Source organism: Spermophilus citellus (assembly GCF_964194105.1).
Source record: "Spermophilus citellus genome assembly, chromosome: X".
In the NCBI taxonomy this organism is placed as follows: Eukaryota; Metazoa; Chordata; class Mammalia; order Rodentia; family Sciuridae; genus Spermophilus; species Spermophilus citellus.
Window position 1 is genome coordinate 42,355,335 of NC_138190.1, and position 27,609 is coordinate 42,382,943.

The following is a 27,609-nucleotide window of genomic DNA, read 5'->3' on the forward strand; positions in this document are numbered from 1 at the left end:
ATGTCGGAATCTGAAGTTGGAAAAGGTGAGAGGAGCTGACTACCCTTGCAGACCCTTGGAGCAAGCCTGAGCTATGCTCTACCCTCACCCCTCTGACCCACCAACTGCCAACCTGAACCCTATCCCTGGAAACCTCTGGGGGCCCAAAACCATGTTTCCCTATTCCCATCCCAGCAGGCCCTAAATACAACCTCTTCACCACCTAAGCCCAGACCCTCAGCCTGACCCAGATGCTGCCCCTTGGCCTCCCAGCTCCATTCCATAGCTTTAGTTCCCAAATTAAATCCAGCCTCAATCCTCACCCTGACCCCTGTTCTAGAGCCCACTCAACTCTACCTGCAAATCCAGCCCCAAACTGAATCCTAACACAAACTTTATTAACCAAAATGCAAACCCATTAGAATGCAAACCCCACTCTGGTTGCAGACCCCCTATGAACTCTGAAGCCACCTAACCTCAACTGCAACCCCTAGATGCCAGTACTGTTAGTGAGTATAATCTATGACTTTACAGAAAGTGTATAGATCTTTAAAAAAAAAAAGACTAAACAAATATAGAGCAAGAATACACATCTGACGGTGGGTGCTAAACTTCAAGAGCTCTGGAGTCAGACTGCCTGGGTTTGACTCCTGATTCTGCAGCTTCATTAAGTCACTTAACCTCTTTCCCTTGATTCCCTCTTCTGCAAAATGGAATGATACTACACCTCAGGCATTCTTCTGAATGCTGAACTCATTTAACCCTCAGGCCACCTGTACAATGCAGGTACCCTTATTATCATCCCATTATACAGATAAGACAATTGAGGTCAGAGGGATTATCTTATTTGCCCAAGGCAACACATAGCTACCAAATGGTAGAGTCGGGATTTAAACTCAGACTGCTTATTTCCTCCAAAGCTGGGGATCTTAACCAGGCCTACTTACTACCCCTCAGAGGCTGAAATAGGGTCATGGCAATTGAAAATGACCTTAGCTGAAAACCCCAATGCAAAACTCAAACCCTGCTCAAAGCTCATCTTCGACCCTAACCCTGATCCCAATTCTAATTCAAACTCATTCAAATATCCAGTCCTAACCCTAAATGTCCGCCAAACTCCACTCCTGTATTTAAACCTAACCCCAACCTGATCCAAGATCTACAACTCAAATTTAACTTTAAATTTGCCTCCAGCTTTAAACTGAAGCCCACCTCATGACAATTTAAAGTCTCTCCTCAGTTAAACCCTACTTCACTTGGAAGCCTTCCCCTGTAAATTCTCACTCTACCTCCAATCTTTTTTTTTTATTGTTTCTTTTTTTTTTGATAGATTTTTTTATTGGTTGTTCACAACATTACAAAGCTCTTGACATATCATATTTCATACATTAGATTCAAGTGGGTTATGAACTCCCATTTTTACCCCAAATACAGATTGCAGAATCACATCGGTTACACATCCACATTTTTACATAATGCCATATTAGTGACTGTTGTATTCTGCTACCTTTCCTATCCTCAACTATACCCCCTCCCCACCCCTCCCATCTTCTCTCTCTACCCCATCTACTGTAATTCATTTCTCTCCTTGTTTATTTTCCCATTCCCCTCACAACCTCTTTATATGTAATTTTGTATAACAATGAGGGTCTCCTTCCATTTCCATGCAATATCCCTTTTCTCTCCCTTTCCCTCCCACCTCATGTCTCTGTTTAATCTTAATCCCAACACTAATTTTTACCCACAATACTTAACTTGAGTACCCCCAACTCTCTAATTTTACATGTCCTCTCCTTTCTTCAAACAAAGGGATGGGATCATGTAGGAGGTGTCTATAATTGTCCGAATATTCTACCCCTCTACACTTCCCTGACTCTCTCTACACAGATACCACCCCAGACCCCAGTCCAGCCAATGGGACAGGCCCTGGTCCCGATTGGGGGATTTGCCCTGGACCTCCAGTCGTGGAAGGTGATACCGGTGGGGCTTCGGGCCTGGGTACCCCTAGGCGAAAGGCCCAGCACAACAAGCACAAGACAGTGGCAGTGGCCAGTGCCCAGCGGTCACCCCGTGCACTATTCTGCCTCACCCTGGCCAATCCCCTTCGGCGGTCCTGCATCAGCATTGTGGAGTGGAAGTATCCTGGAAGGACAGGCATAAGGCTTAGAGGTAAGGGTCACCAGGGTACCAAGAGTCAAGCATCGAATCAGATGGGGAACTGAGGAGGGTCAAGGTCATCAAGGATCAAGGTCAAGAACTAGATTAGAGGGGGACTCCTCCATAAAGGTAATAGTGACCACGGGTCAAGAGTCAAGGACTGCTGAGTGTGGTGGTGCATGCCTGTAATCCCAGCAGCTCAGGAGGATGAGGCACTAAGCAACTCAGTGAGACCCTGTCTCTAAATAAATTACAAAATAGAAATGGGGATGTGGCTCAGTGGTTGAGTGCCCCTGAGTTCAATCCCAGGTACCCTCTACCTTTCAAACAGAGTCAAGGACTGAATCAAAGTAAGAGTTGGTATGATACAAGTTTCTGTGGGGCAGGGGGTCAAAGTCAAGATCTTGGTCAGAGCGGAGGAGGTTGAGAATGTCAGAACCAGACACCTTGAAGTCAAGAGTCAGCACTGGGTGGGAGAGCCCTAAAGAAGTGTGGGGATTCCGGTGCTGCTCTGTCTGGGTCCTTGACTGTGTCCACCTGAGGCCCTTTGACATCCTCATCCTGCTGACGATCTTTGCCAACTGCGTGGCCCTGGGAGTCTACATCCCCTTCCCTGAGGATGACTCCAACACTGCCAACCATAACCTGGTGAGGCCTACCTTGCCCTATCCCCAGCCAAATACAGCCCGGGAGAGCCACACCTCAAGCCTTTGGATCAGGTCTCTCCCCTCTCTGACTCACCCAGCCCCACCCTCCGTGCGGGTTAAGCATCCCTTCCCCCAAACCCATCTGGACAGGCCCCGCCCCCAAATAACTCCCCGACTTCCCACCCCGCCCCGGCTCCGCCCCCAGGAGCAGGTGGAATACGTATTTCTGGTGATTTTCACCGTGGAGACAGTGCTCAAGATTGTGGCCTATGGGCTGGTGCTCCACCCCAGCGCCTACATCCGCAATGGCTGGAACCTCCTGGACTTCATCATCGTCGTGGTCGGGTGCGCATCTGCGCTGCGGTGGGGGAGGCACCCCACCCTAGTTCGCATTGCTGACCCTAAGCCCTTTGAATTCCGGACTTTATTTGGCAGCCACAGTCGGATTTATTAACATATTTAAAACTCATGTGCATTACCATTTTTTAGGACTTGTGCTTTACTGGCGAGAAGGGAGGGGTGGAGGGGGCTTTCAAGATCTGACCCCCACCTCCCTGTCCCGTTCTTCCCATCAGGCTGTTCAGTGTGCTACTGGAGCAGGGATCCGGGCGGCCAGGCGAAGCCCCGCATACAAAGCCAGGAGGCTTTGATGTGAAGGCATTGAGGGCGTTTCGGGTGCTGCGGCCACTGAGACTGGTGTCTGGCGTCCCCAGTAAGTGGTACACCCCTCCGGGTTGAAGGTGGGGAGGTGGGGGTGGGGCTGGGCTAAACTCTCCTCTCCCTCCCCGCAGGCCTGCACATAGTGCTCAATTCAATCATGAAGGCGCTGGTGCCGCTGCTGCACATCGCACTGCTCGTGCTCTTCGTCATTATCATTTATGCCATCATCGGACTGGAGCTGTTTCTTGGACGCATGCACAAAACCTGCTACTTCCTCGGATCTGGTTAGCCCGCCCACCCCTCCTCGGACAGGACACGCTCCCTCCTTGGCTCTTAAGCCTTGTGTCTTGTTCTCATGGAAATCCAGTCAGATTCACCAGACTCCACCCCCAGACTCAGGCTCCTTCCCTGGATAACCAAGCTACACCCCTATATATTTAAGACTGTGCCCTAAGTCTCTAACTCCAACCTCTCCCTTAGTAATAGCTGTGCCCCATCACAAGACTCCACCCACACACCAAAGCCCTGTCCCACAGTTAAGATGTCATCTTCCACCACTGGCTCTATGAGCTTAAGCCCTTTCATAGGGATCCAAGCCCAAGCCTTTATTCGACTCTCTTCTCAACAGGGTCTCCCAGATGTACCAGATGCCACATCCAGGCTCATGCCTCCCGGTTACTTATGAGTCCCTATCCCGAATTTACAGTCCAACTTCCCCAGATCTCAGTTAGTGGGACACACAACTCCCCAGTGGTTCAGAATGCAGGAGCCCACAAAGCAAGGGGAGCAAGGGGTTGCCCTTGCCTAAGAAGAATCTAGAGCCCCTAAGTCTCAGGGGCTCCAGAGTTTCCTGGTGAGCAGGTGGGCATGCTTCATAGTGACAAATTCCAGTCTTCCCGTAGATGTGGAAGCAGAAGAGGACCCGTCACCCTGTGCATCTTCAGGCTCTGGGCGTGCATGCACTCTGAACCAGACCGAGTGTCGAGGACGCTGGCCAGGGCCCAATGGTGGCATCACCAACTTTGACAACTTCTTCTTCGCCATGCTGACAGTCTTCCAATGCATCACCATGGAAGGCTGGACCGATGTCCTCTACTGGGTGAGGTGGACAGGAGGCACACAGCTCCAAGGCTGAACCTGCCCTTCCTCCCCAAGCTCAGATGGGTATGTCTGCATACCCTGAGGAAAGTATGCTCTCTTCACAGATGCAGGATGCTATGGGGCATGAGCTACCCTGGCTGTACTTCGTGAGCCTGGTCATCTTTGGGTCCTTCTTCGTCCTCAACCTTGTGCTTGGTGTCCTGAGTGGGTGAGAGGCCTAAACATATTGCTCTTCTCCAACCATTGACTCATTTATCATGCTGGCAAACTCTTAAGTGTCCTGCAAAACCCATCTGAAATGCTCCTTCATTCACTCTGTCTTAAATATCTACTGTGTGGGAGGCACGTTATAGGAATGGAACAAGACTTGAAAACCCCTGCCTTTCTGCATATTACATTCTGAAGGGCAGGGGCAGACAACAGCAAAATACATGATAAAGAAGTGTGTATACATTATATGTGCACACACACAACATATGCTATGGAAAGAAAAATATAGGAATAGGAAGATCTTGCAATTAGAAATAAATAGAGACATCAGGACAGGCCTGGTTGAGAAGTTGTTATCTGAGTAAAAATGTGTGACAGATAAGGGAGTGGGCCATATGGCTATCTGAGGGAAGAGCATTCCAAACAACAGGAACAGCTAGTGCAAAAGCTAGAATATGCTTGGCATATTGAAAGAACAGCTAGGAAGGAAATGTGGCTAGAATGGTGAACGCAAGGGGTCTGGGGGGCTTCCTCACCCTCTTCCCTCAGGGAGTTCTCCAAGGAGAGAGAGAAGGCAAAAGCACGAGGTGATTTCCAGAAGCTTCGGGAGAAGCAGCAGATGGAAGAGGACTTGCGGGGTTACCTGGATTGGATTACACAGGCTGAGGAGCTGGATCTCGAGGACCCCTCAGCAGATGGCAACTTTGGTTCTATGGCTGAAGAGGGCCGGGCTGGCAATCGTAGGCAACTTCAATCTAGCTCATTCCCTGCTCTATTCATGCCTCAGATGTGGTCCACCCTCCTGAGATACAGTCCCAACCTGCAACTTTTCTAGGACCAGTCCTCAGTGCTGGTTGAGGATACAAAATCTAGACCCAGCCTCAGATACAGAGACTCCACATAATGTCCCCTCCCCCAGACATGGGCCTAACTCTGCCCCTAGACTGTCCACCCCAACTGTCCTCTCTGTTCCCACAGGGCCACATCTGGCAGAGCTGACCAATAGGAGGCGTGGACGTCTACGCTGGTTCAGTCATTCCACTCGCTCCACACACTCTACCAGCAGCCACGGTGGGGATCCAGCCATGCTGGGCTGGGGGCAGGGCCAGGACAAGTGGGCTGGCAGAGGAGAGGTGGGACATAGGGTCTTTGGATCCTGACTTTTTTCTTTACTTTGCCCACAGCCAGCCTCCCAGCCAGTGACACTGGCTCAATGGCAGAAACCCCAGCTGATGAGGAGGAGGAAGAAGGAGCTCTGGCCAGCTGTGCACGCTGCCTGTAAGAGCCCCCAGCACTTGACCCTGACAGCCTGGTGCCCAGACTAGACCCTGACCTTAGTCCTTAGGCTAGCCTCAAACCTTGACCTCCAGCCCCATCTGCTGACTCCTTGCCAGTCCTTTATGACAACTACCTCCTATCTCTTTTCCAGAAACAAGATCATGAAAACCAGCGTCTGGTGAGTTGGGAAAAATGTGTAACTATCTGACCCCATGACTTGGAGACCTCCCAAGACCTCCCCTACCTCCAAGCCCTCCATAACCTCTGGGCTCCCGCATCAGCCCCCACCCCTGGGTTAGGGAGGCTATCACAGCAGTGGGATCTTGACCTTCCCCCACCAGCCGCCGCTTTCGAAGAGCCAACCGGGGACTCCGGGCACACTGCCGGAAGGCTGTGAAGTCCAATGCCTGCTACTGGGCTGTGCTGCTGCTCGTCTTCCTCAACACGCTGACGATCGCCTCAGAGCACCATGGCCAGCCTGTTTGGCTCACCCAGATCCAGGGTGCGCACCCAGCCTGCCAACTCTCTCCCCCCAGGTCCCTCCATCCCAGAAGTTCAAATCCAGAATTTTTTTTTTTTGATACCAGGATTTGAACCCATGGGTGATTTACCACTGAGCCACATCCCCAGCCCCCCACCTTTTTTCTTTATCTTTTTTTTTTCTTGAGACAAGGTCACACTAAGTTGCTTAGGACCTTGTTAATTTGCTGAGGCTGGCCTTGAACTCACAATACTCCTGTGCCTCAGCCTCCTGAGCTGCTGGGGTTCCAGGCTTGTGCCACCATATCCAGCTCAAATTAAGGGTCTCTAGGGAGCCTCAGACAGTGCCTTCCTGGCCAGATAAACACAGAAACCTTATCTTGTACCATTCTGCCTGTAGCTTACACTTATGTGATACTTGCTGTGTGCATCAAGCTCTGTTCTCTTGACATATAGCAACTCTATCTCTCTTCACCACAACCTTGTACAAGTTAAGTTCTGAGGCACAGGGTACTAATCACCAGGGTACTGAAAGTCAAGCATCTAATCCATAAACTCAGCTAGTGAGTAGCAGAGCCGGGATTAGAACACAGGCAGCCTGGTCCCAGAATCTTGGGTTGTTTGTTTTATTTTTCCAATACAGGGGATCGAATCCAGGCATGCCCTCCCACTGAGCTACACCCCTAGCCCTTTTTATTTTATTTTGAGACAGTCTCTCACTATGTTGCCTTGGCTGCCCTTAAACTTGCAATCTTCCTGCCTCAGCCTCCTATGTAGCTGAGATTACAGGCATGCATTTCCACACTGGCAGAATCCAGAATCTTAATACCACACTGTGTGGACAAGTAAATCCCACTGTGCCTCTATTTCTCTACCCACAAAATAGAGATAATGATAGTATACACAGCCTAGAATTATAGGGATGATTAAATGAGTTAAAATAAAATGTTCTTAGAACATTGTGTGGCCCACATAAACTGAATGGCTGACTATAGATCCCACTTCTGGGTTTTTTTTTTCCTCTACCAGGAATTAAACCTAAGGGTGCTTAACCACTGAGCCACACCCCCAGCCCTTTTATTTATTTATTTATTTATTTATTTATTTATTTATTTATTTTCATTTTTGGAGGGGTACCAGAAGGTTGAACTCAGGGGCACTTGACCACTGAGCCATATCCCCAGCCCTATGTTGTATATTATTTAGAGACAGGGTCTCACCAAGTTGCTTAACGACTCGCTTTTTGCTGAGGCTGGCTTTGAACTCAGTCTTCCTGCCTCCACCTCCCAAGCCTCTGGGTTTACAGACATGCACCACTGTGCTCAACTTTATTTCTTTATTTTGAGATCAGTTCTCATTAGGTTGCTTACAGTCTCACTAAGCTGCTGAGGCTGGCTTTGAACCTGCAATCCTCCTACCTCAGCCTCCCAAACAGCTGGCATTACAGGCATGTGCCATCATACTCAGTTTACAGATCCTATCCAACCCCAACTAAATGCTAGAGTTTGGGCTGAGGGTGTTGCTTAATGGTAGAGCTACACATGTGCTTAGCATGCATGAACCCCTGGGGTTCATCCACAGTGCCAAAACAATACAAAATAAAAACAAAACAAAAATAGTAAAGCCTGGGGTTGGAGGGGTAGCTCAGTGGTAGAGCATTTACCCAGCATGTGTGAAGCACTGAGCTCAATCCTCAGCACCACATAAAAATAGATAAAGTAATGGTATTGTGTCTATATACAACTAAAAAACTATTTTTAAAAAATTAGACAGGGCTGGGGTTGTGGCTCAGTGGCAGAGCAGTTGCCTCGCACGTGTGAGGCACTGGGTTCGATCCTCAGCACCATACAAAAATATAAATAAACAAAATAAAGATATTGTGTCCATCTATAACTAAAAAAATTAAAATTAGACAATTTAAAAAAAATAGTAAACCTTAGGTGCTAGCACTACCCTTGAATTGGCATTTTCCTGCTCTTCACCCCAGCCTTACTACTCCTCAAAAATCTTACCCCCAGCCTGCACCTGGCCTGATAGTAGCTAACCCAGGATTACTCTCCATATGTCTCCAAGGAATCCAGCCAGCCCAATCACCATGTCTCTGTCCCCACAGAGTATGCCAACAAAGTTCTGCTCTGCCTGTTCACTGTGGAGATGCTTCTTAAGCTGTATGGTCTGGGCCCCTCTGTCTATGTTGCCTCCTTCTTCAACCGCTTTGACTGCTTTGTGGTCTGTGGGGGCATCCTGGAGACCACCTTGGTGGAAGTGGGTGCCATGCAGCCTCTCGGCATCTCAGTGCTTCGATGTGTGCGTCTCCTCAGGATCTTTAAGGTCACCAGGTATGTATATGGAGGAAGACTGGAGTCCCATACACAGCCCAGACAACTCACATCCCAACTCCAATGATAATCTCATCTGCATCACCATTTATTCAACAAACACCCATTAAGCACCTATTGCATGCTGGGCACACTTCTGGTCCCTATATACACACCAGGAATCAAAGTAGACCCAAGTCCCTGCCTTTATGGAGATTTGACTGCACTGGGAAGAGTATCCCTTTCATTCCTATCCCCTTCCTCAACCTCAACTCCTGTTCTAACATCATCCCCAAGTTCATTTCCAAAGTCAACTCCATATTCATCCTCAAACTAAATTCCATCCCCACCCCATCCCAGACCATAACTCCATCTCTAACTCCAGCACCCACCATTCATTGTTCATGGTATGTTTACAATACTAACATCCACTACCAAAGCCAGCCCCATGTCCCAGCCTCAGCCCCATCATTAACCACCAAGTATAGTGCTATCCTCAATCTTCAAACAAAACCCCCACATCCCTAACCCCTAATCATCACCCTTTTCCCAAGTACAGACCCATTCCCTGCCCTAGCCACAATCCCCTCCCCATCCCTTCTCCTGTCCCAACCCCCACCACAAGCTTATCCCCTGCTCTATCTCCAGTCCCAAATGTCCCCAGTCCCCTCCCCCATCCCAGTCCCAACCTGAAACCCAACTTTAGCTTCACCAATCCCCACCTACACCTCCATCCCTACCTCAGTTCCCAATAGCAGCCCTAATGCCAACCCTAACCCCAAGCTCAGCTTTCCCCTCATTTCTTACTCTCGCCACACTCCAATTCCAAAATCATTTCCACCAAATGGCCCCAACGCATCCCAAGCTGGAGCCCCACCCTGGCTCCTGACTCTTCAGAAAACGTGGTATCCACCCTGCCCCTTTCTATCTCTGCCACAGGCACTGGGCATCTCTGAGCAACCTGGTGGCATCCCTGCTCAATTCCATGAAATCTATTGCATCCTTACTGCTGCTCCTCTTCCTCTTTATCATCATCTTCTCCCTGCTTGGCATGCAGCTGTTTGGGGGCAAGTTCAACTTTGACCAGACCCAAACCAAGCGGAGCACCTTTGACACCTTCCCCCAGGCACTGCTCACTGTTTTTCAGGTGGGGCCAGGACACCTTAGGATAGGTGGGTTGGGGAAATCCTGGAGTTGGAGGGGGTCCCAAGAGCTTCATGGTGACATCCCACCCCCAGATCCTGACAGGTGAGGACTGGAACGTGGTCATGTATGATGGTATCATGGCGTATGGTGGCCCCTTCTTCCCAGGGATGCTGGTGTGCGTCTATTTCATCATCCTCTTCATCTGCGGCAACTGTATCCTGGAAGCTTTGGGGGCCCGGGCATTGGGGCCTGGAGCCTAAGGATAGATAGGGGGACCTGGGTGGTCTGTAGGTAGGCTGCTTCTCTGTCTTTGCAGCCTGAGCTCACACTAGACATCCTGTTGAATGTGTTTCTTGCCATTGCTGTGGATAACCTGGCCAGCGGGGATGCAGGCACTGCCACGGACAAGAGCAGGTGAGGGCTGGCTCCACCCCCAAGACAGCCACTCCCTGAGATGCCTGACTATGAAACCCGAATACAACCAGTATCACTAGAGATGCCTCCTGTGTCCCTGGTAATCCTCACCTCCAGATGCAAACTGTCAGGGCTCATGCATTCTACATGCATTTATTAAGCACCTACTTTGTACGCAGCTCTGATGCAGATGCCACGGAGATAGCAGGGGTCAAGGTAGACAGAGTTCTTGCCTTTTATGGAGCTGGCCTCCTAGTTGCAAGCAAAACACATGAATATGTAGTATAACTTGAGTATATATTAATAAGTAATAAAGAAAAAGAGCAGATGAAGGGATAAAGAGAAACGAAGATTGCTATTTTGGTTGGGATAGTCAAGGGAGGGCTCTAAGAGGTGGTGACATTTATACAAGGACCTGAATGAAGTGAGGGAGTAAGCTGTGCAAATATCTGGGGAAGGAGTATTAAGGCAAGGGAACAGCAAGTGCAAATGTTGTTAGCACTTTTAAAACAAAATACCAGGGCTGGGGCCATAGCTCAGTGGTTTAAAGCTTGCTTAGCTTATGTGGGGCCCTGGGTTCCATCCCCAGCACTGCAAACGAACAAACGAACCAACAAATAATCACCCACTGGTGGGCAGGGAGGAAAGTGGTAGGGGGTGAGGTCGAATAGTAAAGAGGAGAGAGGGGCCAGAGTGAGGGCATTCTGGGTCAAGGTAAGACTTTGGCCTTAGCTCTTGGTAATGGAAACATGGGAAGGCTGCAAGCTGACAGGCTCCTTCTGGCTGTTGTGAGTACAGAATGTGGGGGTTGAGCCTAATCAGGGAGGTTCTGGGGGATCCAAGAAAGGTCTGCTGTATTTGCAGTGACCCTCCCCAGACTTGTCTATGTGCTGCCATCCATGAGAGTCACCCCCTATTTCCTCACACAGGGAGAAGAGCAGTGAGGAGAGTGTCCCAAAAGAGAATGGAATATTGGTGAGTTAGAAGCCTGGGTGCTGGCCACACCTCCCACTACCACCCATACGTGCCTGTGTGAGTGACTAATTGCCACCCTCTGCCTGTTCATTCCCCCTTTATCACATCTTATCCATGCCTCCTGTATCCATCCTCTGTTGTCCTCCCCACTATCACTGACTCTCAGCTTCCTGTCCCCAGGTGCCTGGTGGAGAAAATGAGGAACAGGAAGGTACAAAGACTGAAGAAGCAGGCAAGTAGGCAGTGGGACCTGGTGTGAGATCTTGGGGAAAGAGCCCAGGCACAGAGCTCCCAACTCCTGATGCTCTCCTCTCCAGGTAGTGGCCTTTTTCAAGATCATCCTGAAGGGAATGGACTTGGAGTGTGCCCAACAATATTTGGGAACATTGAGGTTAAAGAAGAGAAAAGGACCTTTTGTTTTACTGCAGAACTTCTCAGAGCCTTTTTTATAAAATACACACACACACACACACACACACACACACGCACACACACAAATGTTCACTCAATACACACTCACTGAGCTCCTGCCTTGTCCCACTAGACATACAGCAGTGAACAAAATGGACTAAGATCCCTTCCCTGCTGTGCGCAGTGGCGCACACCTGTAATCCCAGTGGCTCAGGAGGCCAAGGCAGGAAGATCATGAGTTCAAAGCCAGCCTCAGCAATTTAGCAAGGCTCTAAGCAACTTAATGAGACACTGTCTCTAAATAAATTACAAAAGAGATGTGGCTCAGTGGTTCAATGCCCCGGAGTTCAATCCCTGGTACTAAAAAAAAAGTAAATAAATAATTTCCTGCAGAGTTGACATTCTGGCAGAGAAAATGGAAAAAATCTTGCCATGGGACAAACACTGTTACAGGCACTTTACATCAATTTTCTCAATGAATTTTTTCTTATGCTCTTTTTCCAAATGCCAGGCATGGAGGAGGAAGAGGAAGAGGATGAGGAAGAAGAAGAAGAAGAAGAAGAGGAAGCAGGTGCAGGGCATGAGGAACTCCTGCAGGAAGTTGTACCCAAGGAGAAGGTGATGCCCATCCCAGAAGGCAGTGCATTCTTCTGCCTCAGCCAAACCAACCCGTGAGCACTGGGAGTGGCCTTGGGGCTGGGGCAGGTGGTGAGCCATGGAGCTGTCAAAGCAGGGGTGGGACAAAGATGTACCTCTCAGGCTTTCCTGCCTGTTTCTGTGATCCTGGGTTCTGACCACAGCCCTTTTCCTGCTCCCCAGGCTGAGGAAGGCCTGTCACACCCTCATCCACCATCATATCTTCACCAATCTGATCCTGGTGTTCATCATCCTCAGCAGTGTGTCCCTGGCCGCCGAAGACCCCATCCGTGCCCACTCCTTCCGCAACCACGTGAGGCTCAGAGGGGCCTCCATATCTCGAGGTGGCAGGCGGAGGGAGGGGACTCTCCCAAGGGATGTCAGGGAGAAAACCTCTAATTGGCTGAGAATGAGGATTCATGGTGGCAGCTACAGCAGTGCCAGAAGTTACTATGTGTGCAGCACATCTGAGGAAGGCCAGGCGGGGGATCAGTTTTTAACTGGGGTGGAGGGGAGCTGTGATCAGGGAAACGAAGCAAGCCAAGGGCACTCACGTAAGCTGGGTTGAGGCAGAGGAGTCCGAAATTGAACCCTAGTCTGAATTTGAACCCTCATATAAGCTGGGTTGAGGCAGAGGAGTCCGAATTTGAACCCTAGTCTGTCTGATGGCCAACCCTTTTGACTTGGTGATGATAATAATGATGGAGAGAAATAGAGGAGGGAGAACAAAACTTGTTTTTTTATACCCTCTTAAGCACTGAGCCACATCCTCAGCCCTATTTTGTATTTTATTTAGAGACAGGGTCTTGCTAAGTTGCTTAGGGCCTCACTAAGTTGCTGAGGCTGGCTTTGAACTCGTGATCCTCCTGCCTCAGCCTCTCAAGCTGCTGGGATGACAAGGGTGCACCACTGTGCCCAGCAGGAGAACAAAACTTACACATAATTCAGTGGCTCCCCCTCTTTCTCACTTCCCAGATTCTAGGGTACTTCGATTATGCCTTCACCTCCATTTTTACTGTGGAGATTTTACTAAAGGTGACTAATGGACCCCCAGCCATACCCTAAGTTACCCCAGCATCCTTCTTACCTGCTCTCTCAGCCCAGCTCCTATGGTTCTAGGCAGCCTCTAGTCTTTTTTCCTACCCATCCCCACAAGTGTACCTCTCTGGTCCCCGTCCCCTCATTCCCCCAACTATCTCCAGGTCTGACATCTAGCCCACTGTCCTCTGGTTCCCAGATGACAGTGTTTGGGGCCTTCTTGCACCGTGGCTCCTTCTGCCGTAGCTGGTTCAATCTGTTGGATCTACTGGTGGTCAGTGTGTCCCTCATCTCTTTTGGCATCCAGTAAGTGACACCTCCCCCTGCCTACCCCATTCCTTTCAGAGCCAGGCCCAATTCAGGGCCTGAGAACTGCCCCCTTCCCAGCTCCAGCGCCATCTCTGTGGTGAAGATTCTGCGAGTACTCCGGGTACTGAGGCCCCTCCGAGCCATCAATAGGGCCAAGGGACTCAAGGTAAGCCCACCTTACCCAAGCCCACAGGGCCCAGGCCCTTTCCCTGTCTCTGGAGCCAGGGACACTGATCAAGCTGACCATTTGCACTGATGTATAACTGTGCAGTCATAATCCTTGACTACTGATCATATGACCTGACCCATGTTCCTTACAAATGACCATGCGTTCCTTAGCAGTGGCTGCATTTCTCTAGTTCAGGTCCCTGACATGTAGCCAAATATACCTGCCTGGCAGATATTCTTGATTGGTGCCCACACAGCCCTAGCCCACATCACTGTCTTTTCGCCACGTGTTTCTGGCCACATATCCCTGATTTGCAATCACATGTGCCTGTTCAAAGTCCCCGAGCTGCATCTATCACCAGAGTCCCCACCCCATGGTTACTGTGGCCTGCAGTATCCATCAGCCATATGCATGGGTGCCTGCAGCACGTGGTACAGTGTGTGTTTGTGGCCATCCGGACCATCGGGAACATCATGATTGTCACCACGCTCCTGCAATTCATGTTCGCCTGCATTGGTGTGCAGCTCTTCAAGGTGGGAGAAATGCTGGAGGGAGGGTGGGCAGAAGTCAGGGCAGTGGGTGAAACACAAACCTGATTAACAGATGTTCTCTCTACAGGGAAAATTCTACAGTTGTACCGACGAGGCCAAACACACCCCCAAAGAATGCAAGTGAGTGTCTTCAGCCCTCCAGGGACCCCAGAACCCCTCCTGAAAGCCATAGAGGTCCCTAGATGTCACCAAGGTCTCTGAAACCCCTAGAGCCTCCTCCTGAGAACTGTAAAGACTCCCAGAATTCCTTAAGACCTCCAACCCCCCCCCCCAAAACTCCTTAAGGCCCCAAGATACATTCCAAGAACTTGAGAGGCCCTTAGAGATCACCTAGTCCTCAGAGGCTGCCCCATTTTCCCCCTCAAACCTCCATGTTCTCCAGTGTCAGCTACATTCCATTACATCCCAGATCTCCTAGCAATCCCCATCCCTGCTGCAAGCCTCCAGCTTCCATCTGGAGGCTCCTTTAGAAGATAGATTATAGGCTGGACATGGTGCTGCACACCTGTAATCCCAGCGGCTCTGGAGCCTGAGGCAGGAGGATCACCAGTTCAAAACAAGCCTCAATATCTTAGTAAGGTCCTAAGCAATTCAGCAAGACCCTTTCTCAAATTTTTAAATAAAGGAGGAGGGCTGGGGGTGTGGCTCAGTGGTTAAGCACTGCTGGGTTCAATCCCTGAGAGAGAGAGAGAGAGAGAGAGAGAGAGAGAGAGAGAGAGAGAATAGAGGATTAAAGTGTAGGCTGCAAAGCCAGACATTCCTGGTTCAAATCCATGTCATGAGATCTGGGTATGTTTCTTAACCTTCATGAGTCCCTTTTAGCTTAATTGAAAAATGGAGATTTTTTAAAAATGTGGTTGTAGCTGGGTGTGGTGGCACATGCCTGTAATCCTAGCAGCTTGGAAAGCTAGGGCAGGAGGATCACGAGTTCAAACCCAGCCTCAGCAACTTAGCGAGGCCCTAAGAAACTCTGTGAGACCTTGTCTCTAAATAAAATATTAAAAGGGCTGGGATGTGGCTCAGGGGTTGAGTGCCCCTGAGTAGTTCAATCCCTGAGGCCGAAAAGAAAAGAAAAGAAAGGGGAGGGGAGGGGAGGGGAGGGAAAAAAGAAAGTGTGCCATGGTATAAAGTTACTACACTAAAAACCCAGCATTGACAACCACGTTAGTGTTACTTTTCCCTGGCTGGTGATGGTGGGGTTGATAGAGCATCAACTATAGCCAGATCTGAATTTTATTTTATTTTTAAAATATTTTTATTAGTAGTTGATGAACCTTTTTTTAGTCTATTTATATGTGGTGCTGAGAATCAAACCCAGTGTCTCACACATACTAGGCAGGCGCTCTACCACTGGGCCACAACCCCAGCCCCCTGAATTTTATTTATTGACTTGCTTAATCCTGTGACAAGCCAGGAAATGGGTTCTGTTACTATCCTCATTCCATAAATGGGGAAAACAGAAGCACAGAGAGGTTCAATGTCCAGTCACCTATCCAGGAAATGGAAGAATAGGATTTGAACCCAGCCTGTCAAACTCTGCCAGTATGGCCTGCTGCCTCCATTCTAGAGACTCCACACCCTTTGCCACAGATCTCCAACTGTCCTTACCCACCTAGCATATCGGCAACATCCATCCACAGGGGCACCTTCCTGGTCTATCCTGATGGAGATGTGTCACGACCCCTGGTCCGGGAGCGGCTCTGGGTCAACAGTGATTTCAACTTTGACAATGTCCTCTCAGCCATGATGGCCCTGTTCACTGTCTCCACCTTTGAAGGCTGGCCTGCGTGAGAGACGGGGCCCTAGGGATGGCTTGGAACTGGGCAGGGTTTTCTGGGGGATTCAATAGGGATCTCCTGGAAATGGTTGCAATAACTTGGGGATGTGATGAAAGTCTCTCAAGACTGGATAAGGTTTTTAAATTCATATTATTTATACAGAACAAATAATGGGCTTTATTTGGGGATGTTTGCACATGCATATAACATTCCTTTATCATTTCCACCCTCTGTAACCTCCCTGACCCTCTCCTCCCCTACCCCCTGATCATCTTCCTCTTCTCTAATGCTCTCCCTGCTATTTTTATGTTGTCTTTTTATTTTCTAGATCTGGGTAAGGTTTTCTAAAGACTGGTGGTTGGTGGTTGTGTCCAAGGACTGGGGGTGGGGGGTCTCCCAGAAGCTGGCTGCCAGTTCTTTGGGTACTTGGGTGAGGAGTCTCCAGGAACTGTGTAGAGATCTCTGATGGACTAAGTAGGAATCTAGAAGGGACTGGGTAGGAACTTACTAGAGGTCTGGGGAGATTGGAAAGAAGGTCACCAAGGAGGTGGAGCAGGGAATTCAGGGATTTCTAGGAAGCTGCACGGGTCTTTGGGTGTACTAACTGGAGATTTCTAGGGGGAATGGGGCAGGGGATTCCTGATAATGGGATTGGGGATTTAAAGATCTTTAGGGGCTTTGGGGGGAAGTTCTGGTGAGCTGCATGGATGTGTTCAGGTGGCTGGATAAGGGGATTTGGAGGTCTATGGGAATTTGGGGGGTGAGGGTCTTTGAAAGGATGAATGGGAATTTTTCCAAGGGCTGTATGGGGGTCTGTGGAATAAGGAATTTGAGAATTTTTGAGGTCCTGGTGGGGGTCTCTGAGAATGTATAGTGGTCCCAAGGGTTTAGGTTGGTGATTCAGGGACTTTTGGGTTACCAGACAGGAGATTCACTTGTATCTGGGATAGGTGATCTTGGATCAGGTCTGAGGGGTCTAGGATACCTCCTCACCTTCCCCTGCCTCTACTCTCCTCTGGCTCCCACAGGCTGCTATATAAGGCCATCGATGCACATGCAGAAAACCGAGGCCCCATCTATAATTACCGAGTGGAGATCTCTGTGTTCTTCATTGTCTACATCATCATCATTGCGTTCTTCATGATGAACATCTTTGTGGGCTTTGTCATTATCACCTTCCGTGCCCAGGGCGAGCAGGAGTATCAAAACTGTGAGCTGGACAAGAATCAGGTGACTTCTGATCCCGGACCCCCTACTGGTGACCACGAACCCCTCCCTCTTTGCTTTAGGACTCCTCCCCCATGCTCACTCGTGCTCTAAATTGGTTTGCAGCGCCAGTGTGTGGAGTACGCCCTCAAGGCCCAGCCACTCCGCAGATACATCCCCAAGAACCCACATCAGTATCGCGTGTGGGCTGCCGTGAACTCTGCTGCCTTTGAATACCTCATGTTCCTGCTCATCCTGCTCAACACAGTTGCCCTAGCCATGCAGGTCTGAATGCCCTATCTTGATCTATGCTAGGCACCAGCTTCTACCCTCTCCACACAATCCCCTGGGAAGCATTAGGAATACTTTAGGCCACAAATAACAAAAATCCTCCAACTGGCAGAGACCCAAGTTATCAAGACACTTGACATATTTCTTTAAGGCCAAAAATTGTAAGTTGTATTCTGATTTCAGAGTTGTATGAATGTGAAAACAATGATTCGTGGCCATTTTAAGTTGCCATTGGTTATAAAATGACACCAGTTTCAGAGATTCTAAAGAGAGTCACTGAAATATGGTAATTACCTCACATCATGAGAAGTATTGAGGTAGGTTGTTTGCTTATTGTTGATCACAGTCCTAGACCCCATCTGTCTTTCTGCTTCACCATTCCTGGCAAGTGACTTTCATTCCTATGGTTGTTGCTTCATGGTCACAACACAGCTGCCATAGCTCCAGATATCAAAACCACATTCAAGGCAGGATAAAGAACTCTCCTTATTTGAGCATTTTGATGGAGAGCAAAATATTTTTCACAGAAGCTTTCAACCATCAGCATATTTATGTTTATGTGTCAGCAGAACTGGCCTTGCCCATCTGCGAGAAAAGCTAGGAATCAAAGATTGGGCTTCCTAGTATCCATAATAGGAAGCAGACAGTGTCAGGGGTTTGGCCAACCCATATTGCTACCATGTCCCCAGACTCACTTTAGCCCAGATCAGGAACAATTTGGTTGGGAATGGGGATTCTTTGCCTTAGGCTCTTTCACCCACTGATTTTCTCCCCCAGCACTATGAGCAGACTGCTCCCTTCAACTATGCGATGGATATCCTCAACATGGTGTTCACTGGACTCTTCACTATCGAGATGGTGCTCAAAATCATCGCCTTCAAACCAAAGGTGCCCCTCAGCCCCAGAACTACCCCCAAGTGGGTGAATTCCTTGGGAAGGGACCACATTCCAGAGCTGGGGGGGAGCAAGTAGGGAGTCATAGACTAGGTAGTCAGAGGGATCCAGGTGTTGACTCATCTTGTGGCCCAAGCCAGGCTCTGCCTCCTCAGTGTCCCCCTACCCTTCCCTGCTAGCTCAGAGAAGACAGAACACTGCTTTCCTCCTGTCTACAGCATTACTTTACTGACGCCTGGAACACATTTGATGCTCTTATTGTGGTGGGCAGCGTCGTGGACATCGCCGTCACTGAAGTCAATGTGAGGATTGGCCTTTGCACGAACCCACTCTCCCCCAAAAACCTTCCCCCACCTCCACCTCAGGGCCCTCCTTCACATGGGTAGGTGTCTCCCACTTACATTGTCACCACCTCTGGAGATTGAGCACTCCTGAATTTAGCTCTCTCTCTTAATGAGTTCATGTTAGACTCAGCCAAAGTCCCCCTCCACATGCTCCCTTAACCCATTTTGCAACCTCTCCACTGACTCCATTATCTCCTAAAATGCCTTTCCTGTTACTTCCGTCACCTCTTTATTTGCCTCTACCTTCCTCTCCATTGGTTCCATCGTGCCCATTGACTTTGGCTTTGGCTTCATCATCCCTTCTGATGGCTCCATGGGCTCCATTTCCTCAACCTACTTTGTCATTTCCATCACTGGCTCATTCATGACTCTGTCATCACCAATGACTGCAACATGGGCTCCATCATCTCCTCCACCGGGAATTATATGACTCTATCACCTCAACTGATGATGCGGCTGGTTCCACATCTCCATCACTGGCTTCTTCAATGGGTCATCCATTGGTCCTCATCTCCATCATCTCCATAAAATACTGATTCCATCATGTCCTCCGTTGGCTCCAATGTCTCTCCTCTCCCCCTCGTCCATTTGGGGTCAATGATCTCATCATCTCTGTCATCTCTGTTTTGGCCATATCTTCCTCCAGAATGGTGGCCATCTTGGTGAGGTAACCCCCCACCACCACAGGGACACTCTCCCTTTCTACCCTCTCCCTCCCTTTTTTCCCAAGAGTCCTTAGAAACCCTAGCCCTAACCCTAACTCTGACCACTCTGGGGCCTAGTTTCTGAGGGTTTGGGGGGCTGGAAGGATGAAGACATGAGACAGGGAAGTGGCTAGGACTGGTATAAACTGGGCATCCCCATCCCCAGAGCTCTGAAGACAGCTCTCGCATCTCGATCACCTTCTTTCGCCTCTTCCGAGTCATGCGACTGGTCAAGCTCCTCAGTAAGGGTGAAGGGATCCGCACATTGCTCTGGACATTCATCAAATCCTTCCAGGTAATCCTCAATCCCACCCCTTTAACCACACCTTGACCCAACCCCTTTCCTCTCAGCCTGCCCCTTTATTACCCTTAGAACTCCAGCTCTCCAAAATTGCCATACTCACTTCCTACCTAACTGTTCCCAGCTTTCTAGTGTTCTCCAGCTGTGCTCACAATACCCAACATGCCCCTGGCCTCACTGACCTTACCCTACTCTATTTAATCCTATGTCCATATTTGGGAAACTCTGGTAGTCCTGAACATTTTGAGAATGGACTACATCTCCCAGGAAACATGGCTGGGGGCAGGGAGTGCATTCTGGAGTTTATAGCTCTCTGTCTGGACCTAAGCATCTATTCCCCCATCCCCACAGGCCTTGCCCTATGTGGCTCTTCTCATAGCAATGATATTCTTCATCTATGCAGTCATTGGCATGCAGGTATGTGGGGACCCTAGGGAGCATCCCTTTGGCACCTCTCTGCAGAAGGGGGACAATTGGGTAGGAATGGCCCCATAGTGGAGTGGGGGTGGAAAGATGGAAAAACTAGATCACCCTGGGTCAGTCTACACATCTGTGAAAAGAGATCAACAGACCCTAGGTCAGTCTACACATAATGTGAAATGGGGTCAACAGTGCTTGCTTGTCAGGATTATGAGAATCATTTGGGTATAGGAAGGTCTGAACTGGGTGGGAACGTGTGAGGACATGGGCTTATCCCCCTAACTTGCCCCTGTGTGCCCACAGATGTTTGGCAAGGTGGCTCTTCAGGATGGCACGCAAATCAACCGAAACAACAACTTCCAGACATTTCCACAGGCTGTGCTGCTTCTGTTCAGGTGACATCTTCCCACTTCCCTGCCACCTTGGTCCCCACATCCTCTGTGGTCCTCAGACTTCCTGTGTTGTGGAAATACTAGGGCAGCATGAGGCTCCATGTAGCCTGAGATGTTTTCTGGACATGAACTGAAGAGTCTATTAGAATATTCTTGTCGCAGCCATTCTTTTTCTAGTAATAAGATGCACCTCCTTCTTAGTCTACAGTGCCCTCATCTGTAAGATGCAAAGATGACTGTCATCAACATGGCCTTGCTGGCCACTAAAACAATGAAATGCTCTCTGCCAGATGCAGCCCCTGGCGAGGAGTGGGTCATCTCCCCGCTCCCTAACTCCCCACAATGCTACTTGCCACAATTTTATGGCCTCTTCTCAGGATTCCATCCCTGTGTGACCCCTCAGGTGTGCCACTGGTGAGGCATGGCAGGAAATAATGCTTGCCAGCCTTCCTGGAAGTCGGTGTGACCCTGAGTCTGACTATGGCCCTGGCGAGGAGTTTACCTGTGGTAGCAATTTTGCCATAGCCTATTTTATCAGCTTCTTCATGCTCTGTGCCTTCCTGGTGAGAACCATTTCCCTGAAATCACCAGCACTGCCGTGGGGGCTGGCCCTAAGGGCCCAGAGATGTCCAAATTAGGTGGGCAACTCAGATCTTGAGAGGGCTGGCCTGACAGTAAGTTCAGCCTTGGGGACTTGTGACCCAGTGACAATATAAGATCACCATAGCCTCCCACAATCCCCCCACAGCCCTGACCTGCACTTCACCTAACCCTCTTTGCTCAATGGCCCACAGATCATAAATCTCTTTGTGGCTGTGATTATGGACAACTTTGATTATCTAACCAGAGATTGGTCCATCCTGGGCCCTCATCATCTTGATGAATTCAAGAGGATCTGGTCTGAATATGACCCTGGGGCCAAGTATGCCTTCTAACCCCTTACCCAAAATCCTAGGGCACAGTGCACTCCCCTCAACGGTCCCATAGTCCCAGAACCTTTGACCAATGCATCCCACTACCCAGTCAATAGATGCCCTGAGTTATCTACTGCCCCCGTCCTTTGCCCTCTCCAACTGTCCCCCAGTTCTTCCCTAAAAAGCTTCGAGGTGTTGGTAGGGGGATATAGTGATGAGCCAGTGGGGTCTTGACGAAGAGCTAGAGAGGGTATCACCAACCTAGGGGAACCTCCACAACTGTCCTAGGGGCCGCATCAAGCACCTGGATGTGGTTGCCCTGCTGAGACGCATCCAGCCCCCACTAGGATTTGGGAAGCTGTGCCCACATCGCGTGGCCTGCAAGGTCTGTGCACCTACCCACCCTCTCATGGCCTCTGGGAGGGCTGTCCATCACATGTGGGGATAGGGACCTGCCTTGGGTGGGGACATGTGTTTGGTCACATTCTCAAATGTTTCAGCCCCAGAGATTCATGCAATACCTGGCATTTTCTCAGAGTGGGTTCTATATCTCTGATGTTTGCAGAGACTTGTGGCAATGAACGTGCCCCTCAATTCAGATGGGACAGTGACATTCAATGCCACACTCTTTGCCCTGGTGCGGACATCCCTGAAGATCAAGACAGAAGGTGTGTGAGAGGTCAGGGGCAGGAGTGAGAGAGTCCTTGGGGAGGGTGCAGGGACCAAACTCATAGAGTGATGAACCCCACTTCAAACCTCAAAATGGGTGGCTCTGGCATCTCCAGGCCTAGTCCATCCCATACAATGGGGCCAGCACACAGCTATAGTCAAAGCTTCTGGAGCTACTCGAGAGGCTGAGACAGGAGGGCTGCAAATTCAAGGCCAGCCAGTACAACTTAGCAAGACCCTGTCTCAAAATAAAATTTTACAAAAGCTCTTGAGATATAGCTCCAGAGATAGAACACTCCTGGGCTCAAGTCCCAGTACTGCAAAAAAAAAAAAAGTAGTTTCTGATGCCCCCCCCCCCTTCTCCAACAGTGCTGAGCAGCTCTTCCCATTTACTCTGCCCCACATCTTCCTCCAATGCAGGGAACTTGGAGCAAGCCAACCAGGAACTGCGGATGGTCATCAAAAAGATCTGGAAGCGGATAAAGCAGAAGCTATTGGATGAAATCATTCCCCCTCCAGATGGTGAGCTGTCCCCACTCCAGTTCCTTGAACTCAGACAACTGAATCATCAGAGGATTGCTTAAGTGTCCAGTGATTGCTTTCTACCATAAAACCAGCACTGGCCTGGGACAAGTGGGGGTCCTTGCTGGTGGATAAGAATTGGGGAGGCAGTGGTGGGAGAGACAACCCTGTGTAACTTTATCCTTTCTTCCTTGTCTCCAGAGGAGGAAGTCACCGTGGGCAAATTCTATGCCACATTCCTGATCCAAGATTATTTCCGCAAATTCCGGAGGAGGAAAGAAAAGGGGCTATTAGGAACTGAGGCCCCCTCCAGCACCTCCTCTGTCCTTCAGGTCTTCAGGGCAGGGTCTGCTGTGGCTGAGGCTGAGGCTCACCTCCCTCTTGTTCTCATGAAACCCATGTCGCAGATGTGGAAACTGAGGCACTGGTCCCCACAGAGGGTCAAGGATGACTGAGAGCTCCTACTCACACACTCACTCCTCCACCATGGGAAGCAGGCTTGTGGAGGGGAAGTTTAGACCCTGAGCTTCCCACTTCCCTATTTTTCTACCCCCATAGGCTGGTCTGAGGAGCCTACAGGACTTGGGTCCTGAGATCCGGCAGGCCCTCACATGTGACACAGATGAGGAAGGGGAGGAGGAGGAAGAGGGGCAGGAAGGAGAGGAAGAAGCTGAAAAGGACCCAGAAACATACAAAGTAAGAACTGTTTTTCATTCCCCCAGGAATTTTTCCCATGTTTTTTATTGGTGCATTATACTTTGTACATAATGATGGGATTTGCTGTTACATGTTCGAACATGCATATAATATAACATTATAATTTGGCCAATACCCCTCACCAGCATTTCCCCCTCCCTAGCTGTCTCCCTCCCCCTGTTCCCTTTCCTCTATTGATCTCCCTTTAATTTTCATCCCCCAGGAATTCTTGATCATATAATATTCCCCCAATCCCCTGATTGCCTTTGACACTTCTCTAGGAAAAAGCCCTCCAAAGGAGCCCCCTCCATGATGGAAAAATATTTATTCAGTACCTACCATTGGCTGTTGGAGGGCAGGACCCATATTTGGCCCCTGGGAAGCCTATGAACCAGTGAGGGATACACACTATATGACCAACTGATTTAGCTATAACGTTGATGCAACATTTAGTCCTGTGACTCTCCACAGGCCCCCATGGAGTCCCAGCCCCCATCTCGTAGGAATTCCAGAATTTCCGTGTCTCTGCCTGTTGGAAGCAAAAACCCAGATTCACTTTCCCTTGGGCCCAGTGATGATGATGGGAGGGCTTCCAATTCCAGACAGCCCAGTGTGAACCCAGCTGGATCCCACAACCAAAGGTAAGGTCAAGTGTCTGGGAGAAAATGGTGAAGGAAGGCAGGGGCGCAGCATGAGGACCTAGAGACCTTTGAGTAGAAATCTGGAGAGGGTGGAGATGTTTCAAGGGCTCAGGTGGGAAGAGGGAATAATAAGAGAGTCATATGAGAACGGCACCCAGCAGCTCTGGGGGCTAAGGCAGGAGGATCATGAGTTCAAATCCAGCCTTAGCAAAAGTGAAGTACTAAGCAAGTGAGACCCTGTGTCTAAATAAAATACAAAATAGGGCTGGGGATGTGGCTCAGTGATGGAGTACCCCTGAATTCAATCCCTGGTACCCCCCTCAAAAAGAGAAAGGCAGTGTAAAGGTTTAATGCAAAAATCACTTGACGTGGAACTAAATAGGTTTTAGTTCAAATCCTAACTCTGTCACTTGATAAGTGACACCTTGGGCTAATCATTTCATTTAAAAAAAAAACTGTGTTGTATTTCTTTTATGTGGTTCTGAGGATCAAACCCAGTGCCTTACATGTGCTAGGCAAGTGCTCTGCCACTGGGCTACAACCCTAATCATTTCATTTTGGATCCTCAATTCCTCAATTCCAAAATGGTGATGATAACAGCATCTACTCCATAGGGTTAATGAAAGGATGAAATGAAGTCATACATATCAAGTGCCCAGTTTTTACTTCCCCCAACATAATCCTGGCTCCTGTGTTGAACTTATCTCTTCAAGAGACCAACTTTGATTTTTTTTTTAATTTGGGATCCTTCTAATGAGACAAATATGTATTAAAACGTAAGCCTGGAGGCTGGCATTGTGGCTCAGTGGTAGAGTGCTTGCCTAGCATGTATAAGGCACTGAGTTCGATCCTCAGCACCACAGAAAAATACAATAAAGATATTTTGTCCACCTAAAACTAAAAAATAAATATTTTTTTTTAAAGTAAACCTGTGTTCATGTTAAAATGAATAACAGAGACCAATGCAGTGGTACATGCCTTTAATCCCAGCAGCCTAGGAGGGTAAGGCAGGAGGATCACAGGTTCCAAGCCAGACTCAGCAACTTAGTGAAGCCCTAAGCAATTTAGTGAGACCCTGTCTCAAAATAAAAAGTAAAAAGAGCTGTGAATGTGGCTCAGTGGTTAAGCAACCCTGGGTTCAATCCTAGGTATCAAAAATAAATAAATAAATAAAATAACATAAAATAAAAAAGGCTGAGGTAAAGCACTCAATTCTCAGTTGTAGAGCATTTGTCTAGCATGTACAAGATGCTGGATTCTATCCTTAGAATAATAATAATAATTAATTTCATGTTATATGAATTTTCATTTAAGTGTTAAGCCCAATATTTGTATAGAAGATGTGGCATGGTATAATAGTAGCCAAGGACTCAGAACCACATATTTGGGAGTATCTGGTCTACCAAATATGCCTCACTTTTCCCAGGAGAAGCTCTGGGGTTTTCATGTTCACCATCCCAGAAGAAGGAAGTTCTCAGCCCAAGGAAACTAAAGAGCAAAACAAGCAAGTTGAGGAAGAGGAAATCCCTGAGCGGTACACTGGCCATGTCACATTGGATGAGCCCATGAGCTGTGGGGGAGAGGGCAGGACTGTTGTTACTCCATCTCCAAGTTCCAGACATGGATTCACCTCCATCTCCCCCTTCTGCACAGGCTCTCTTATCTGGATGAGCAGAGAGAGGCTCCCCCGCACCCAGCCCTTTTGCCACCTCACCAACCCCAGAGATATGTAAATGGGCACAATGCACCACGCAGACGTCTGCTGCCCCCCACTCCTGCAGGTAAGAGTGGGAATGGACTCTAGGGCCACCCCCCAAGGTCCAGCAGAAGAGCAAGCCAGGGAAACAATGCCATTGTTCTTAACCCTCAGGCCGGAAGCCCTCCTTCACCATCCAGTGTCTGCAGCGCCAGGGCAGTTGTGAAGACTTACCCATCCCAGGCACCTATCATCGGGGGCGAAACACAGGGCCCAGCAGGGCTCAGGTGAGGCAAGGGAGGAGGGGGTCCTGGGTCTGCAAGAGTGGGAGCAGCCTGGACTGAACTTATCAAATACACTGCATGTCAGGACTTTCTGAAGAACAGGGTATTCATGGAGGAATGCACATAATTCTCACTGAACTTGTGAGGTGTGTAACACTACCCCCAGTTTACAGATAAGGAAATAGGCCCAGAGGAATGTATTCATCCAAGATCATATAGCTAGTAAGTGACAGAGACGATCTTAGGCTCTGACATAAACTCAATTCTGGGGCTGGAGATGTGGCTCGATGGTAGAACACTTGCCTAGCATGCTCAAGGCCCTGTCCTCCTGCCATGGCACTTCAAATAAACACATAAATAATTTACACCCATTCATTTTTACTCCAGTTGTGTATTGGGGGAGGAGGACAGCATTCACAGGAGTGAGTCCTAGACCCTCATGGTCACCCATCAATCTCTGCACCTCTGATATTTATTCTGGTCCAGGGTTCCTGGGCAACCCCTCCTCAGAGGGGTCGGCTCCTATACGCCCCACTGCTGTTGGTGGAGGAGGGTGCAGCAGGGGAGGGATACCTCGGCAAATCCAGCGGTCCGCTGCGTACCTTTACCTGTCTGCATGTGCCTGGATCTCGCTCGGACCCCAGCCAAAGCAAGAGAGGCAGTGCTGACAGTTTGGTGGAGGCTGTGAGTACAGAGGGGGTATAGGCAAGAGGCCTGGGGAAAGGGAGGTGGCGGAACCTGGAGGAGGGGGTGAAGGGGTTCCCAGGTTGCACTGTGCATGTTCTTCATAATGTACAACCACTGTCCCCCACTGACTTCCCTATATGTCCTCATGGGCACATCATATAATCCACACTGTCCCCTCTGTATACACTGTCACACTGATCCCACCTATGTGCCCTCAGGTACTCGTCTCTGAAGGCCTAGGCCTCTTTGCCCGAGACCCACGCTTTGTGGCCTTGGCCAAGAAGGAGATCGCAGATGCATGTCGCCTGACGCTGGATGAAATGGACAGTGCTGCTAGTGACCTGTTGGCACAGGGGACCAGCTCACTGTATAGTGATGAGGAGTCCATCCTCTCCCGCTTTGATGAGGAGGACCTGGGAGATGAAATGGCCTGTGTCCATGCCCTCTGAATACTTACCCCTCCCCCACTGCTCAATAAACCTCCTGCCCTCCCCTCCCCAGAGGGAGACAGGCATAGACCACACACTGCTATACTTTGGTGTATTTTTTTCTAGGGGCCTGAAGCTGCCCAGAGGTCCCTATGTATCCATCCATCCCTGGTTCCAGCCCTGAGCCACTGCCCACACATGGGTATTTCCAGAAACCAGGACAGCTAGGCCTGATTATTCAGCGTCAGGGAAGGAGGGAGGAG

At 49.3% G+C, this 27,609-nt stretch overlaps 1 protein-coding gene across 1 annotated transcript; it reads left to right on the forward strand.

Moving 5' to 3' along the window:
- On the forward strand, positions 1–27,370 carry CACNA1F (calcium voltage-gated channel subunit alpha1 F; the record flags this gene model as incomplete). Its single annotated transcript, XM_081277672.1, has 48 exons — positions 1–25; positions 1,867–2,116; positions 2,679–2,784; positions 2,989–3,128; positions 3,359–3,495; positions 3,575–3,727; positions 4,346–4,542; positions 4,649–4,752; positions 5,304–5,494; positions 5,733–5,825; positions 5,939–6,032; positions 6,184–6,210; positions 6,374–6,534; positions 8,626–8,851; positions 9,770–9,977; positions 10,069–10,189; positions 10,309–10,390; positions 11,320–11,365; positions 11,546–11,597; positions 12,288–12,447; positions 12,596–12,725; positions 13,388–13,447; positions 13,650–13,756; positions 13,838–13,925; positions 14,354–14,461; positions 14,547–14,599; positions 16,120–16,266; positions 17,286–17,487; positions 17,590–17,748; positions 18,532–18,642; positions 18,867–18,950; positions 19,639–19,659; positions 19,863–19,991; positions 20,349–20,414; positions 20,721–20,812; positions 21,213–21,372; positions 21,604–21,731; positions 22,012–22,108; positions 22,289–22,391; positions 22,813–22,914; positions 23,116–23,246; positions 23,473–23,610; positions 24,082–24,251; positions 25,678–25,785; positions 25,905–26,032; positions 26,122–26,234; positions 26,718–26,915; positions 27,137–27,370. The coding sequence occupies 48 exons, from the start codon at positions 1–3 to the stop codon at positions 27,365–27,367; spliced, it is 5,937 nt and encodes a 1,978-aa protein (XP_081133798.1). The 3' UTR covers positions 27,368–27,370.
- Between the last annotated feature and the right edge of the window lie 239 nt (positions 27,371–27,609).